The 16,755-nt window shown below is 37.3% G+C and overlaps 1 protein-coding gene across 3 annotated transcripts in view; it reads left to right on the top strand.

Moving 5' to 3' along the window:
• The window catches only part of Cert1 (ceramide transporter 1), a 107,947-nt gene that overhangs the window by 35,351 nt on the left and 55,841 nt on the right, over positions 1 to 16,755 (top strand). For all 3 annotated transcript variants that reach the window (XM_041663245.1, XM_041663243.1, XM_041663244.1), the window contains exon 3: positions 11,470 to 11,586. In XM_041663245.1, coding sequence (XP_041519179.1) covers positions 11,470 to 11,586 — 117 coding nt within the window. The remainder of the gene's footprint in view (positions 1 to 11,469; positions 11,587 to 16,755) is intronic.

Below are 16,755 nucleotides of genomic sequence, written 5' to 3'. Positions count from 1 at the left end.
TATTTTGGAATGGATCTTTTTACCATATAACCAAGTAAGAAACTGAAAACTTATGTGGAAAAAGTCTCTGAGTTAATTATAAAAGGCAAGCTGAGACTTCGTCAACTAGCAGACATAGACCCAGCAGAAATTATAGTGCCTTTCACTGCTGATGAACTAAAGAAATTATGGGAAGATAACGAACCATGGCAAAGAGCTTGTGCTAATTTTTTGGGAGACATTAATAACAACTATCCAAAAAGCAAGAGGCTTAACTTCATAAAGAGAACTTCTTGGATTCTTCCTCGAATCGTCCGTGATGCTCCAATAACTGGAGCCCGTACATTCTATACTGATGCCAATAAATCAGGGAAGGCAGGTTACAAATCAGAAGACTTGGGTAAGGTGGAACAAAGTCCGTAAAATTCTGTCCAGAAGGCGGAATTATATGCCATTCTTATGGTGCTAAGGGATTTTAAAGAACCTATTAATATAGTTACAGATTCACAATACGCAGAAAGAGTTATTTTACTTATTGAAACTGCTGAATTTATACCTGATGATACAGAACTAACCTCATTGTTTCTCCAGGTTCAAGATTTGATCAGGAACAGGCTTTGCCCTATGTACATAACAGACATCCGAACCCATACGGGTCTGCCAGGTCCTCTAGCACAAGGTAATGCAGAAATTGATCAATTATTGATTGGTAGTGTGCTACAAGCCTCTGAATTTCATAAAAAACATCATGTTAATAGCAAAGGTTTGAAGAAAGTGTTTTCAATTACATGGCAACAGGCTAAGAAGATTGTAAAGAAATGCCCTACTTGCTCTTTCTATAACCAAACGCCACTGCCTGCAGGGACTAATCAAAAGGGCACCCAAAGGAATGAAATCTGGCAGATGGATGTGTTCCACTTTGCAGAATTTGGCAAATTAAAATATGTTCATCACACCATTGACACTTATTCAGGCTTTCAGTGGGCAACTGCTTTAAGTTCAGAAAAAGCTGATTCAGTAATCACTCATTTATTAGAAGTCATGGCTATCATGGGTATACCTACACAAATAAAGACGGATAATGGTCCTGCTTATGTCTCTAGGAAAATGAAATGGTTTTTTGATTATTACAATATCAAGCATGTTACAGGTATACCATACAATCCTACAGGTCAAGCAGTCATAGAAAGATCAAATCGAACTATAAAGGATATGTTGAACAAACAGAAAAGGGTGGAAAACACCCCCAGAAATAGGTTACATAATGCTTTGTTAACTTTGAATTTTCTCAACGCTAATGAGAAGGGAACAACGGCTGCAGAAAGACATTGGATAATGGAAAAGTCTACTGAACCAAATCAACCAGTTTATTTCAAGGATGTGCTGACCTCACAATGGAAGCCAGCAGATGTGCTACGTTGGGGAAGGGGTTTTGCTCTTATCTCCACAGGTGAGGAAAAATTGTGGATACCGTCAAAATTAATAAAGGTTCGGTTTGAAGAAGAGAAGCCACTTGGAAAAGATAAATAACAATTCTTTCATAAGGATGGCGAGCATACTGATGGTAAGAAATACAGATAGGTTGGAAGCAGGGTTTTCTTATCTCCACAGGAAAATACTCATCTTCAAAGAAATTGAGGGACCCTGAATATTTAATTAGTGATGGATGGACACATTTTGTAAGAATTAATTTATATATATATATATATATATATGTCTTATTAAACATTTCTTTATAAATATATGGAGCTGGTTTTGAAGTTGGACTCTGGCTCAGTCCCTCTCCAATTCCAAGCCTGTTAGTAAGAGAAAAACCCAGAGTTTCTGGAGTTTCTGTCTCATGTCAAGAGCCATGATATGGGTCAGAAAGAAATATGAGTTTAGAAAACATCTTTGCTTTTCTTCATATCTATCATACTTTTCATTGAATATATCTATCATGCCTTTCATTGAATATATATATGTATGTCTATATATGTCTATATGACTAAGGTTTAAGTTTTTCACAATGAACAATGAGTTTTTCCTGAAGTATATTTGAAGTTTCCAGGAAGACGATGGGGCCCCACAACAACAACTCTACCTGGTTGATATGACATCATGATACTGATAGCGCTACTACAAGACCTGTTTTGGATACCAGCTGCCCAAGACGATCCCAACTTGGTTAGCTGAAATGGTGCACATCTTGTACAACATTCTGGCCAGACCTCCACAAAATACTCAGAGACTATTTGCAATTTTAAAAGACATTGATCTTGAAATTTAACCATCATTTTACTTTCACAGGATCCCCCAGAAAGAACATCGCCCCCATGACAGCTGGAAGTAATTCTAGAGGATGACGTCCCCTCTCCCAGTAAAATTTACCCCTGGGTTTAGGGAGATCATTTAGGGGTTGGGAGGTTGGGGGACGGAGGAATTTTATAAGGGATCATTTTGAAAAAAAAAAAAAAGAGGGAATGATGGGATAATAGATTTATAATTGTGAGTTACTGCTTTTAGACAAATATATTGGTATCAATTCTTATATATTGATACAAAGTTAAATTATATTGACTATTGTATGCATGCATGTTTCTATCTCTGTTCAAAACATTTTTTATGTATTGACATATATTGTATTGATAAATATATATTGTATATATTTACCATATTGCAGTGTACATTTCTACCTCTGATTAAGATACTTATATAATGTTTGTGTATTGATATATATTTACCATATTGCAATGTATATTTGTACATTGTTTATATTTGGAGGTCATTATCCTCATTTGTTACACAGTTGTTTATTGTCTTAGTCTTTAAGTTAGATAGATATTGAGAATTACATAGATAAATTGTCATCTAAGTTTGTCATTTATAATCAGACTAATCAGGTTCTCTAGATATATAGAGATTATACTCAGTTTAGATAGATAATCTTCAACCTCTTCAAAGAGCTGTAGAAAATGGCCTTTAATCTAACTCAGAGTTTCGTGATAGTGAGACACAATTGCTCCTGGCAACACCGCTCTATTCCCGAGAGAATGTTGAGCACCAAAGACACTCCACCTGGAGCCTTTCTATTTGGCAGAACTGGCCTTTGGGCAAAGAAATGCCCATACCTCAACCACTGACAGAGATACAGAGTGTGCATCAAATGGATAAAACAGGACTGTCATATCCTGCCAAGACAGGGTAAGATAGTTTTGAAAAGTTCCTTGCCTTTAATAATGGTATGTCAGTTATGTTAGGCCTTAGCCAAAGTTGGTTGACTCAACATTGCAAACGAGACTTTGGGTGATTGCCCAGGTAGTCAGTTGTCTCTGTCAATTGTTGCACATTTTGGATATATCTCGTTTGTTAAGTAATATTTATTCCCTTCTCAGATCTTTGACAGAGTTGAAGATTATATAATTGTAGTTACTCTCTACATTATTTAGACTCCTTGAGATAGAATGTTTAGCAAAACTTTTGTTCTCAATATTGTTTGTTATATTTATTATTTGTTATTATTGTATTTAGTTGTATTTGGTTTAGTTCTGTCTTATTTAGACAAAAAGGGGAGATGTAGGGATAAGTCCTGCCCCTAAGGGGGCGTGTTCGCCTTGGGCTAATGTTTGCCTATAAATTTGGCGAGCGTGCTCCCAGCCGTTGCTTCTGCTTTCCTGGTCTCCGCTGGAACGGTGGTTCTGTAAGTCTATTTCTCCATTAAAGTTACATATATCTTTTTACAATCTGTCTGCATTTGCTTACGTCGTTACATTAAGATATATTTTTAATCTTCATAGATGGATTTAGGTAGATGCTTTAGATAATGAGTGTACTGTTTTAAGGAAACTAAAGTAAGAGTTTTTTTTAAAAAAAAACTGATTCTATTTTTCCATTGAAAAAAATAGTTTTTAAGTGTGTACATATAGATTTTTATATTTATATATAAATGTTTGAATGCTTTCACTGATCCATAAATCATTTTCCAATTGTATATACAAAATGTTTTATCATATTTAATCCTTTCAGTAAAATGAGTATATTATTATCCTCCTTTTCATCATAGAGAATTGAGAATTTATGTAACTTATCTAAGATTAACATACCTTGATCTTAGAAGGCTAGAAATTAATATGTCAGGGGAAAGTTTTGTGCATGAATATAACTAACTGTTTTAAGAAAGTCTGAGTTAAAACTTGGTAATTGGTAAACAAAAACTAGCTTGCCACATGTAGTTCATGTGTTAAGTTTAAGTGTAGTTCATGAAACCATGCCAGCACTTGGGAGGCTGAGACAGTAGGATTACCATTAGTTCAAGACCAGTGTGGCTGAAAGTGTGAGCCCCTAGCTCAGAGGGAAAAGAAAAAAGAAAACCATTCGGCAGTAGGTTCCAAAGAGAAGCATAAATATATGAAAAAGCAGATCGTTGGCAAGTTCAGGCAAAAGTGATGAGACCCAGGTAACACCCTGTCGTTTGATTTTGTGATACATTGCTGGCTGAAGAGAACCACAATGTCCCTGTCAACAAAATAATAATAATAACAACAACAACAACAATAATAATAATAATAAAAACACCCACTGAAAATCTTGGTGTTTTAAGTAAGCTTACAATTTTGTGTTGGGCTGCTTTCATAGTTATCCTTGGGTCACCTCGCTTTGTGAAAGCCTCCTCAGAGCCAGTTGGTGGGAGCTAATAGAACTGTTCTTTCCTCATACATACAGGTTTCTTTTTTTTAATATGTTAGAATTAAGACCCAAATGAACAGGGTTCAAGTGTTTAAAAGGTAAGGTAGAAAACAGTTACATTATGTTTGGTGCTACTAGTCATTGAAATAAGGTCTTCTAACTTCTTATTTTGATTTATATGATTATTTGATTTTTTTTCTGTATAGAATTATTAAAAGGGACAAGTTTACCACAGAATTGAAATATCTATTTTGTTTCTCACTAAATCTTTTAATTAATAATAGTGCATATTCAAAAATTTCTTAGATGTGTAGTTGGTCAGTCTTAGTCTCTGTACATGCGACACTGACACTGATATCATGTCGTTTCTATATTTGAAGAGCATAGTTTTTATTCCCTGGACTGTGGGGACTTTCCCAACACCATGGTACCTATACTAGGCTCTGAATATAGCCAGTTGGCTTTCTTTAACACCTCTGCCCTCGTTAGTGTTAGGCTGCACGGTGACAGTAATCTTACATATTCTGTGAGAAGTCATGTTAGCTAAATTTAGTCATCTTCGGGTTAGACAAATACCTGGAATCATTTATTTTTAAGTACATAAGTTTCATCTTGCTTTACTGCATGAACAGGTCTTTCAGCTGATTAAACCGTTGATTCTACTCTCAAGTATATTTTCATTTCTCTTTTATTTGATCAAGGTGTAAAGTAAATAATATTGAAAGCTAGTGCCTTTTTATTGTAAAAATAAGCTGTCTTCCTTCTGAGATACTCTGATTGAGTAGAATGTCTCCCACATATAATCTATAAAGGCTAGATACTTTTTCTCTCTTAACACACCATGTCTCTATGGTTACTTCCCCAAATAGCATATGGGCTTAAGAATTAGCAATTTAGACTGCTTTATGTTGTGTTGTCCTCCATCGTCTCCACGACCACCACCACCACACACAGACTGTCTCTCCCCTTTGCCGCCTCATTATACTTTTAATCCTGGAACACTATTAAATAGAACCAGAGATGGAAGGCTGGAAGATTTAGCTGTCACTAAAATGTCTGCTGTATGTGCAAGAAGACCTGAGTTTGAATCCCTAGTACCTACATAAAAAAGCCAGGCATGCTGATGCACATCTTTAATCCCAGTTCTAAGTGAGTGGAGCATGATGGCAGACAAATTCCTTGGAGTTTATTGGCTAAATTGATGAAATCCAGGTTCAGCAAGAGACTCTGTCTTTAGACAAACAAACAAGCAGAGGATAGTGAGTGATGAAGGATGATACCAGACAGTCGCCTCTGTTCCCATACATACATGTTCAGGAACACATACATAACCCACACAGAGAAGCAGTAGTCATAGGATTTCTCCAGAATGTGCTGGAATATTAGCATCTATTTTCTAGCAGAAGCAGTGCTAGCAATGACACCTTTGCCCAGAAGGTGAACAGCCCTGCCGTACAGATGCCATAGGTAGTGCAGTATCTGCAAGAATTTTTTTTTTTTTTTGATTTTTCGAGACAGGGTTTCTCCGTAGCTTTTGGTTCCCGTCCTGGAACTAGCTCTTGTAGACCAGGCTGGCCTCGAACTCACAGAGATCCGCCTGCCTCTGCCTCCCGAGTGCTGGGATTAAAGGCATGCGCCACCACCGCCCGGCAGTTCTGATTCTTTTATTAGCACTGCAAACTTCCAAATAATTTCTAAATAAATTCCTTATGTAAACAAGGATCAGTTTCTGTTGTCTATAATTTAGGACACTGATTGATTCATATTGTTTGAATCTAATTGGAATTACTAAACTGCCTTTGTGTTGAGCATAGCAATTTTTTTTTTTTTTTTTTTTTTTTTCGAGACAGGGTTTCTCTGTGGCTTTGGAGCCTGTCCTGGCACTAGCTCTTGTAGACCAGGCTGGTCTCGAACTCACAGAGATCCGCCTGCCTCTGCCTCCCGAGTGCTGGGATTAAAGGCGTGCGCCACCACCGCCCGGCTTGAGCATAGCAATTTTAATACTTGGTGCTTGTGAAAAAGAGGAAGATGCTAGTTTTAGATAATTACAAGCCCTTCATTAGTATTTACCAAGATATTTTAAAATTGGGCAGAATTTAGATCAAATCTCTGGCAAAAACAAAACAAAATCCAGCTGTCAGTCTTCTGACCAGCTAAACCTATGACAGATACCTATTGCAAACAAGGCTGCTGAAAAGTGAGACAGGAACTCCAAAAATGAACCAGAGAAGAAGAATCTCAAATTTTGAGTCTAAATCTATTCTTCCATCTTCACTTGACTTGAGGACAAGTATGTGTGGGGGCCAGATACAAAGCAGCCAAACTGAGATCTCAGTGGTCAAACACAGAAGACAGGTACCAACTGGAGTGTCATGGAGTTGCCAGCTAGAACAAATGCAGTCTTTTGAGAGTAATATGACAAAATTCAGAATTTAAGGTCTAACATTTACAATGCCAGGATCAGCCGAAAACTTAGCATAAAAATAAGCCTGCGAATTGCTATTGTGTCAAGGGAAACGGCCTGAACAAATGCTAGACTCAAGGTGAACTGCCTACTAGAATTATTTGACAAGTATTATTATGTTCAGTGAGGTTTTTAAAAATGCTTTTAATAGCCTGGCGGTGGTGGCACAATGCCTTTAATCCCAGCACTCGGGAGGCAGAGGCAGGCGGATCTCTGGGAGTTCGAGGCCAGCCTGGTCTACAAGAGCTAGTTCCAGGACAGGCACCAAAACTACAGAGAAACCTTGTCTCGAAAAAAAAAATGCTTTTAATAAATGAAAACCTAGACAGTTTCACTTGATAATTCAGTGGCTTATTTTTGCATGTGACTTTTTCCACACTAAAAAAATCCCTTTGAAATTCTCTTATCATGTTCTAGTCTAGATTGTTGGGCTTTTTACATGATTCTGCTGCTGCTATTTCTCTTTTGATGTCCATAAGAAGTAATTTTGCTTTTTATCTTTGTTGCATTATTTTCTTCTTTCTTTTTTTGAAATGTACATTGGGGTTTTCCCTGCATGTATATCTGTATGAGGATGCCAGATCTCCTGGAACTAGAGTTGCAGACAGTTGTGAACTGCCATGTGGGTGCTGGGAATTGAACCCAGGTCCTTTGAAAGAGAAGCTGGTGGACCTTGGAGGAAGCATATCCCTGGAAGATGGCATTTGGGGTTTTCAGAAGCTTAAGCCAGGCCCCATGTTTAACTCTTCCTGCTGCATGCAGATATAGTTCTAGATGTAGAACTCTCCTTCTCAAGGACCATGTCTGTCATTGTGCTGACATGCTTCCTACTATGACAATAATGAACTAAACCTCTGAACCTGTAAGCCGGCCCCAGTTTTAAATGTTTCCCTATAAGAGCTGCTGTGAGTCAGGTGGTAGTGGCACACACCTTTAATTCTAATACTCAGGAGGCAGAGGCAAGTAGATAAGAGTTCGAGGTCAGCCTGATCTACAGAGTGAGTTGTCTACAGGACACCTAAGGCTATACAGAAAAATCCTGTCTCAGAAAACAAACAACAACATCAAAAGAGTTGCTGTAGTCATGGAGTCTCTTCATAGCAATAGAATACTAAGACAATAGCATAGAAATGTATATATAGGCAAATCTGTTTACCATGCCCACAAGTTTTAGCCTATTTAAGTTATTGCTACTCCAACTTTTTTTGGTTTATTTTTCTTGTACTATACTAGCATTACTTAGCTTAACTTTTCATTGCAAATTGCCATAACTTCAAAAAACTTTTTGTCTTGGGCTAGCAAGATGGCTTGGTATATAAAGGCACTTGCTGTCAAGCCTGCTGATGACCTGAGTTTGGGAGAAGTGACTCTTGCAAGTTGTTCTCTGACCACAGGTGCTTCATGGTTGTGCATGCCAACATACATCCAAAATAAAGAAATTTGAAAAAATTTAAAAATTAAGTTTTCCTTTCCCTCCTTTAGGAAGGAAAAATGTCTTACCAGTTCATAAAGTTTTCCACCTTTTGGGCCTTTATCCTTCACTTTTTTTCCCCCTAGTAATCCTTGTTAGTGCCAAGACTGGATCTCAGACTGTTAAGAGTGCATCAGAGCACATAATAACCAACAGAAATTTTTTGTTGGAATTTTTAAAAACAAAGATAACACATAGTAAGCAAAGAAACAGTAATTTCAGTGAAAGTCAGGCAGGGTTTGGGGAGCATCTCTTAGTCCCAGAGCTGAGGAGGCTGAGGCAAACAGAGCACATGTTTGAGACCAAATGAGACCCTGCCTTAAAAAGAGTTTAAATGAAGTCGATCTGTTCTGTTTCGTAGTGTGAACAGGGTGATGTACAAAATGAAACTTGATTGCCGCTTTGCAACCATCATTTTACTATTTCCAAGCATGTTCTCTTACCAAATCTATCATTTCTTTTATTCCATGGACCCAGTTTCTCTCACTTTGTTAGTTGGGGTTTACAGTCAGTGTTTTATATATGCCTCCTGTTCCTTAGATTGATAATAGATATGATTTCTGTTTGCTCATGGAAAAGTTTGCTGGAGAAAGTAATGAATTTTGAACTATATATGATTATTTCCTTTTTTTTTTTTTTTTTTTTTTTTTTTTTTTTTGCTTTCTCGAGACAAGGTTTCTCTGTGGTTTTGGAGCCTGTCCTGGAACTAGCTCTTGTAGACCTGGCTGGTCTCGAACTCACAGGGATCCGCCTGCCTCTGCCTCCCAAGTGCTGTTCCTTTTATTTTTTTAAGCTTTACTGAGAATGTTGAATACAATACAAAATGTAAAATGTTTTTAGGAATCATGGCTACAAATAAAATGAAAGTGATAGTGGAATAGAAGTTGAAAAACCACTGGACCAGTTACTGTGGTAGAGTGGTCATTTAATTTCTTTGCTTGGTTCTTCATTATAGTATTGTTTTGTTTTCTCCAAGAAGCTTTCTTAGTAACTCAATTCTCTTAGGCTCTTTGGATATCTGGAGTTTATTTTCTTATGTTAACATCTTTTTAGTTATTTTGTATTTGCATTTACTAAGGTATGTGTTGCCATCTCCCCCTTCTATTTTTTTTTCCTTCCTTTCTTCCTTTCTATTATTCTTTGCTTTGTGCTATATTCCTAACTATGATGACGAGGGAATAGTAATCCAGGAGATGTTTCACTTGTGTCTTTTGCAACTTAAAACAATGGCTTACTATCTTAAAGAGAAATTGTTTCATAGACCAAAGAATATTGTGGACTTGTATTGTTTTGGTATATAAATTGATAAGGAGATCATAGAACAATATTTAAAAAGAGGGATAAAATAACCATTAAGCCCTCAAAGTATAAAATATGTATAATTCTGCTCACCTATATTGTTGGTATAATATCCAGAGAGAATTCCTTCCCTTATAAGGGAAGAATGGCTTAAGGGAAGAATGGCTGTAGAAGAGGAAATTGACTCTGCCCTATCTGATAGAAAAGGTAGTAAATGTGATGCAGTCTTGTCATATTTGAATTCACTCAACGAGGAGGAAACATTTTCTTTATGTAGATTGGGAATACATGGGACCGACATGAAGACGGGATATCTTTCTGGAGTCTGGTCTTTCCTTCTGTCACATGGGTTCCAGGGACCCTATTCAGGTAGCTAGCCCATGTGCAAGCACTCTTACCCACTGAGCCATCTCAACAGCCCTCACTTTATGTATTCTTGCCAGCAGTCTAAAACACCAAACCAAGAACTGACCTTTCCATTAATGCTTGCACATTGATGCATACTTTCTTATAGCTTTTGTTTATCATTTTTTACTGTTTGCTTTATTTGCTGGTTTTCATTGGGAACTTTCTTGGCAGTAGTATTCCTAGAAATGTAATAGTTAATTTTCAACATTTGGAAGAAAACATTAACACTTGTTTCTTGATTTTGAATTTCATAATATAAGCCTGGTAATTATGGAGTTTTTTTAGCGCTTTAGTTTTTGTTGGCATATGTTAATTATCTATAATTGGGTTTTATAATGATATTCCATTTATAAATAATATATAATATATATTTGTTTTTGTTTTGTTTTGTTTTTTGAAACAGGGTTTCTCTGTAGCTTTGGAGCCTGCCCTAGAATTTGCTCTGTAGACCAGGCTGGCCTTGAACTCACATAGATTCACCTGTCTTCGCCTCCTGAGTACTGGAATTAAAGGCGTGTGTCACCACCGCCCGACTATAATATACTTTTATATTTCCTTCCATTTCCCATCTTATTCTCCTTCCACTTACAGTGATCCCCAACAACTAAACTGCTTCTGCTTCCTTGTCTTTTGTGTTTGTGATCCAGTGATTTTTCAATATGGTTATTTGCTTGAGTATGGGGAGTGGGGAGGACATGAGCAACATGGAAGAAAATGACTCCCCCTTCCCCAGGACCATTAAATTCCAGTAGCTTCTCCTCTGGGAGTTAGTGTCTCCTGATCCCCTGGAATTCACTTTTGAATAATAAAGTAAGGGGAAAAGATAGTAAATGTTTTCTCTAAAACTTACTTAACCTTTTGTAAATTATGGTTTTGGTGATGATATTCTCACTTCTTAAGCTAACTTCAATCATTTGATGAACAATATTATTTCTGTGTTTTTTAAATAGATGTTTATAGATTATGTATCAAATCATTTGTGTGAGTAATGAATGAAACTTGGATTTTATATGTAATTGACAGTTTCTGAGACATTTTGAAATAAGCTATTTGAGTAGAAAAATTAAAAAGTGAAAGGAATCTCTCAGCATTGAGAGAGTATGCTCACATTTTGTGCTGAAGGGAACTGCATTTCTAAGAATGTAATTAACTTTGCTTTTCACTTTCTTCTTTGTTTCCCCAGCCTCATGATTTTGATGAATGTCGGTTTGATATCAGTGTTAATGATAGTGTTTGGTATCTTCGTGCTCAGGATCCAGATCACAGACAGCAGTGGATAGATGCCATTGAACAGCACAAGGTAAGCACCCAAAGATGGGAGGAGAAAGACCATTGACCCAGATCATCATGGCCAAATTAATTAAAGCAAGCCTTTTTATTCATGTACACTGGTGCTTCCATGTATGGTAGGGTTTGAAAGGTCAGCATTTAATGTGAGGAAGACAAGGCTTTTTATAGCTCAGGGGTAAAAGGTTCCCAAATGGGGGATTTGGCAAGCAAGATAGACAGGGTTACAGGAGCAGAACATCTTAACAAATTAGTCCTAATGACCTCCAGAAACAAAGACGTGATTGCAAGGTTGGCATAACAAGATAATCATGACAACAGGTAGTTATAACATTGTAGTTGTAGGTGGTCATATAACCTTTTGAAACAAAGGTAGGGTTGCAAGATGGTATAAACAACTTTTTAAAACAAAGACATGATTACCATTCCTGGGTCAGGCAGTTCCGAACCATTTGTAATTAAGGTTACAGGTGGGGCATAACCCAATACTTAAGAAACAGGTTTAATGACAAGCAGGAATGAACCTATATGTCTTTATTATAAGATGGCCTTTAAGCCTAAAATGGTTTTTCAGTGTAAAGAATTATGAAGTATGTTCCTGAAAAATGGAGTGGTAAAGATTAAAACATTAATATAGGCATTTTAGAACAGTTTATTTTTGTCTTAACACTTCAATTGCAGGAAGGTATTTGTCACAATAAATGATTCTTTATTGTTAATTGATATAAAAATATAGCCTGCTCCATAAACTATACTTTTGATTTTGTTGTTGTTGTTTGATACAGGGTCTCTATGTAGCCTTGTCTGTCCTGGGACTCTATTTAAACCAGGCTGGCCTCGAACTTATAGAGATTGCCTGCCTCTGACTCCCAAGTGCTGGGATTAAAGGTGTGCACCATCGTGCTCACCTTGTAACATGTGGGCCGGCTTGTTGGGGTTTCTGTCCCACCTGGTACCTCACGCCCGGCAAGCCCCCAAAGAAAATCACACAGAGAGTCTACATTAGGTTATAATAAGTAGCTCAGGTTACTTATTAGCTCTTGTAGTTTATATTAACACATTGTTCTTAACTGTATTAACCACATGGCTCGGTACCTTTCTCAGAGGGGTAGCTCACATCCTGCTTCTTCGGTGGTCTGGGCAGGAATGGGAGGAACGGGCTTCCTCCTTTTTCAACATTTTCCTGTTCTCATTACCCTGCCTCTACTTCCTGTCTGGTTGATCCACCTATACTTCCTGCCTGGCCAATCAGCGTTTTATTAAAATATATGATTGACAGAATACAGATAATTCTCCTGCACCACTTCCCCCTCTTTTTTTTTAAACAAAGAAAAATATTCATAGTCCATTTTGGGGGAATATGGGTGTAGTTTTCCAGGCTACTTCCTGCTGTTTGGGGGTGCTGATAATCTTATAAGGACCTAAAGAAAATTTAGAATTATGATCAAGTCCTGACGTAAGTCTTGATCATCTTAGGCAGCAGTCTTGAATCCGTTCTGGATGTAGAACTTAGACATCCGGGCCATCTGTTCCTACTGGAGATTTTTCAGGTGGTCTTCCTTGATCAAACCTGATTTTTCTTAACTCAGAATGAATCCACAGCCTCTCATTTCCTGTGGAAACAAAAGCAAAATCTCTTCTCCAAAGTAACATATCTTCTGACTTCAATTTTGAAGTCAAGGTATTTTCAAAATACCTATCTTAGATTAATTCAGCAGCATTTATAAGCAAATATCTTTTAGCAGCTGTTGCTCCTTCCTCAGCAAACAATTCAAAAGAGAACATAATAGCATACAGTGTCAAGATTCTCTGTGTATTTTCCATCTTTATGTGGCTTTACTTTAACCTCTGTTTCTTTTATATTTACTTTTACTTTTTGAGACAGGTTCTCTGTATATCTTTGTCCTGGAATAACTCTGTAGACCAGGATGTCCTTGAACTCACAGAGATCCCTCTGTCTCTGCCTCTCCAGTGCTGGGATTAAAGGTGTGTGCTACCACACCTTGAACTCACAGAGATCTGTCTGCCTCTGCCTCCCAGGCATTGGGATTAAAGGTGTGTACCACCACACCATACTATTCTCTTTCTTTTTTATTTTTAAGGACTTTAACCTTTAGCCTTCATATATTTTTAACACACTGTAAACCATTTAGAGGTTTTCTTCATCTTTGAATCTCTCTTTACTGTATATATCTCTTTTTCTGACCACATGAATCTTTATGGAGAGGATTAAAGCCGTGGCTTTGACAGCTGGATCCAGTCCTTTCCTTAGCTTTTCAGCCTCATGGCAGAGGTGCTGACTGTAGCCATGTTTATTGCCACAACTCTATGGAGTTTCAAGGTCCCTGCCAGCAAGCTACCTTCAGCAGTATGCTTGCAAACCACACAGACTGCCTGCCTGAAAGAGTCAGAGTTTGCCCTGGCAGGATGGCTGGCATTTTAAAATGGCGCAGCTTTTTTCCTGCTGTGGCTGAAAACCGAAAAGCATGTGGTCAGCTTTTCATCAACACCATTTAAGTGTTTAGTGGCAGGACCTCTTAAAGAGCTGCAGGGTTTTGCAGCTAAGGCTGAGTCAGGAAGCCTCTTTTTGATGAAAGCACTTGCTTGACTCTTGGAAGCAGAGCAGACCCAGGAAATTGCTGCTACCAAGAAAATATGCTTTACTCTATTCTTTCCCAAGCTTTCTCAGGCTTTCTGTGGATGTAGTTATCCACGTTGGGCATCATTCTGTAGTAATCATTGTTGAAATGATTTTAAGAATAACATTCAATTGTAAGACCTTAATGCTTAAAAGTGTCAGAGTTAATTTTTATAGTCATTATAATCATTTGAGCATATTTAGCGTACAACCATTTGAAAAATCATTTGAGTTTTATAGTTAAGAATCTACCTTATAGAAAGTATCCAGAAACTGATGTTAATATTTAGGCCATGGTGTTATAATTTAAACTAATCTTTTGTTGCAAGGAGAGGGCTGCTTGTTCGTCCTGGCTGCCCAGCTAGCTTAGCCCCAAAATATTCACACAACAATTGTATTAATTAAATCACTGCCTGGCCCTTTAGCTCTAGTTTTTTATTGGCTAATTCTTACATCTTTATTTAATCCATTTCTATTAATCTTTGTATTGCCATGTGGCAGTTTTTTTACTGGGTAAATTCTCAGCGTCTGTCTCTGGCAGATCCATGACGCGTGTCCGACTCTGCCCTTCTTTCTCCCAGTATTCAGGTCTGTCTTCCCTGTCTACCTAAGTTCTGCCCTATTAACAGGCCCAAAGCAGGGTCTTTATTAACCAATGAAAGCAACACAAAGACAGGAGTACTTCTTAGACCAATCTTTGACTTCTACTGTAACTGATAAGTAGACTAAAGAAACATACCAGTAGTCTGCCTTACTATACTAGTTCAGTGGTTTGGCAAAGCATAGGTAAAGTTCTATAGTCATTATACAACCCTTAAGTGACCTAAGAGAATTTGTGCCTGTTCACATACTTGTCACATGGACTTCACACATTTACAGTTGAAGCACCTGTTGTACTTTAACAGCTGCAAAAAAAAATAAAAATACAAGAAAAACCAGTTTCATCTAGTATGCTGTGAGAAAATTTCGATACCAATAATTTGTTAGCTTTCCTTTTCCTTTCTTGGTTTGAGTCTAGATAATTATGATAAATTTCTTTTCTCCCTAACTTTAGTACTATGTTGGTGTAAAATGTTTTCTACATCTTAGTTATCTTGATATCGTAACTTCGTATACATAGAAAACTATGATCATTTGTGTTATTTAAAAATAAGGTGAGCCAGTATTTTAGAATTTCATTGCTTTAAAGTCAAGCCAACCTGGACTCACAACAGCCTCTGCTACATGTTACTGGGCATTTGTGAGTAACCTCTGAAGCTTTTCACAACTGTCAAGTTGTGGTTCTTCTAATTAAAGCTGTAGTAAGGAATAGATAAGCTCATACACACAGGCATCCAAAGTGGCAAATGTCTTTATATGGTTGAAAAAGCAAGGGCTTTGGAGTCACTGGATTCAGTAAATTGTAGTATGTTGTGTATGGAAGAAGAGTTGAGCACATATGGAAAGGGAACTAGATTCTTATTTCATCCAGGGCAGCCCTCTACCTGGTGATTAAAGATGTCATTAAGTAGAGCCAGTTTCTGTACTTTCTAGCAGACGTGACCTTTAAAGATTTGATTACTTGATTTAGACTTAAGGTTATTCTTTTTTTCAGATACAAGTTTTATTTTGCTCTTTCCTCATTATAGTCCAACCTGAATTACTGTGCAAGTTTTCCATTTTCATTTTCTCCTTTGAGTGAAGAAAAGTGCAGAGTGTATATTTCATGTTATTGGTTTCTTTGGATCTCACAAAGATGAAACTTAAGATAATCTTAAGTTCTTGGGTAAAAGTAAAGAATATAGCTGTGCAAATATTTCCTTTGCTTATTTCTAAAACAAACAAATAATTATTGTTATTGTTCGTGCTTAATGTGCAGAAACAAAGTATGTGATATATGCCAGTTCTTTTAGTCTGTTTCCCTGATTTGTCACATCCTTTGCTGATTTTTGCCGTCAGTTCAGCTATAACTTCAACTTCTGCTGCCCTAAACTCTGTTACTGCCCAATAAGGAAAGAGGGAGGGAGGGAGGAAGGAAGGCTGATTCTTTTACATACCAGCTTAATATAAACAGATCACCCTTAGTCCAATCTCAGTTAATCATATAATTATAATAATTTGTGTTTAAAGTTAAGAATGGGGCCAATGGTTATATTAGTGAGGCCATCATGCTGAGACCATCTAGGGATGTAAGAATGGAATCTTTTTCTCTGCCAATTTAAAGAATAAAAAGGCAAGAAAAGCAAGGTCTCAGGACTCAGCCAAGTTTTATATTAAAAGCAGAAGTGCACAAGAAGGGCAGACTCCTCAAGTAGAAAGAGGATCCAACAATGGAATTCAAGTTTGTCTGGTAGAGCCAAACCTGTATATGTTTGAAGGTAAGATGGATTCTTTCTCCCCCAGAATTGACTGGTCTAGGCTATTGCGGAGGACTGCGTAAACCATACAAAGAAAGAAAACCGATTTGTCCCAAATCTAGAAGCCTTGGTGAGAGGTTTGAAAGTTCTACAGTTTTCCTTTGACAGGAAAAATTCCTTGCTTTGCCTTGAAGGAAGTGAGCCATCA

The sequence above is a fragment of the Microtus oregoni genome, unplaced genomic scaffold (genome assembly GCF_018167655.1).
Source record: "Microtus oregoni isolate MIOR12 unplaced genomic scaffold, Mior012 000014F_ref0000157, whole genome shotgun sequence".
Classification (NCBI taxonomy): Eukaryota; Metazoa; Chordata; class Mammalia; order Rodentia; family Cricetidae; genus Microtus; species Microtus oregoni.
The sequence above is the reverse complement of the archived record's forward strand: the minus strand, read 5'-3'. Positions and strand labels throughout refer to the sequence as shown.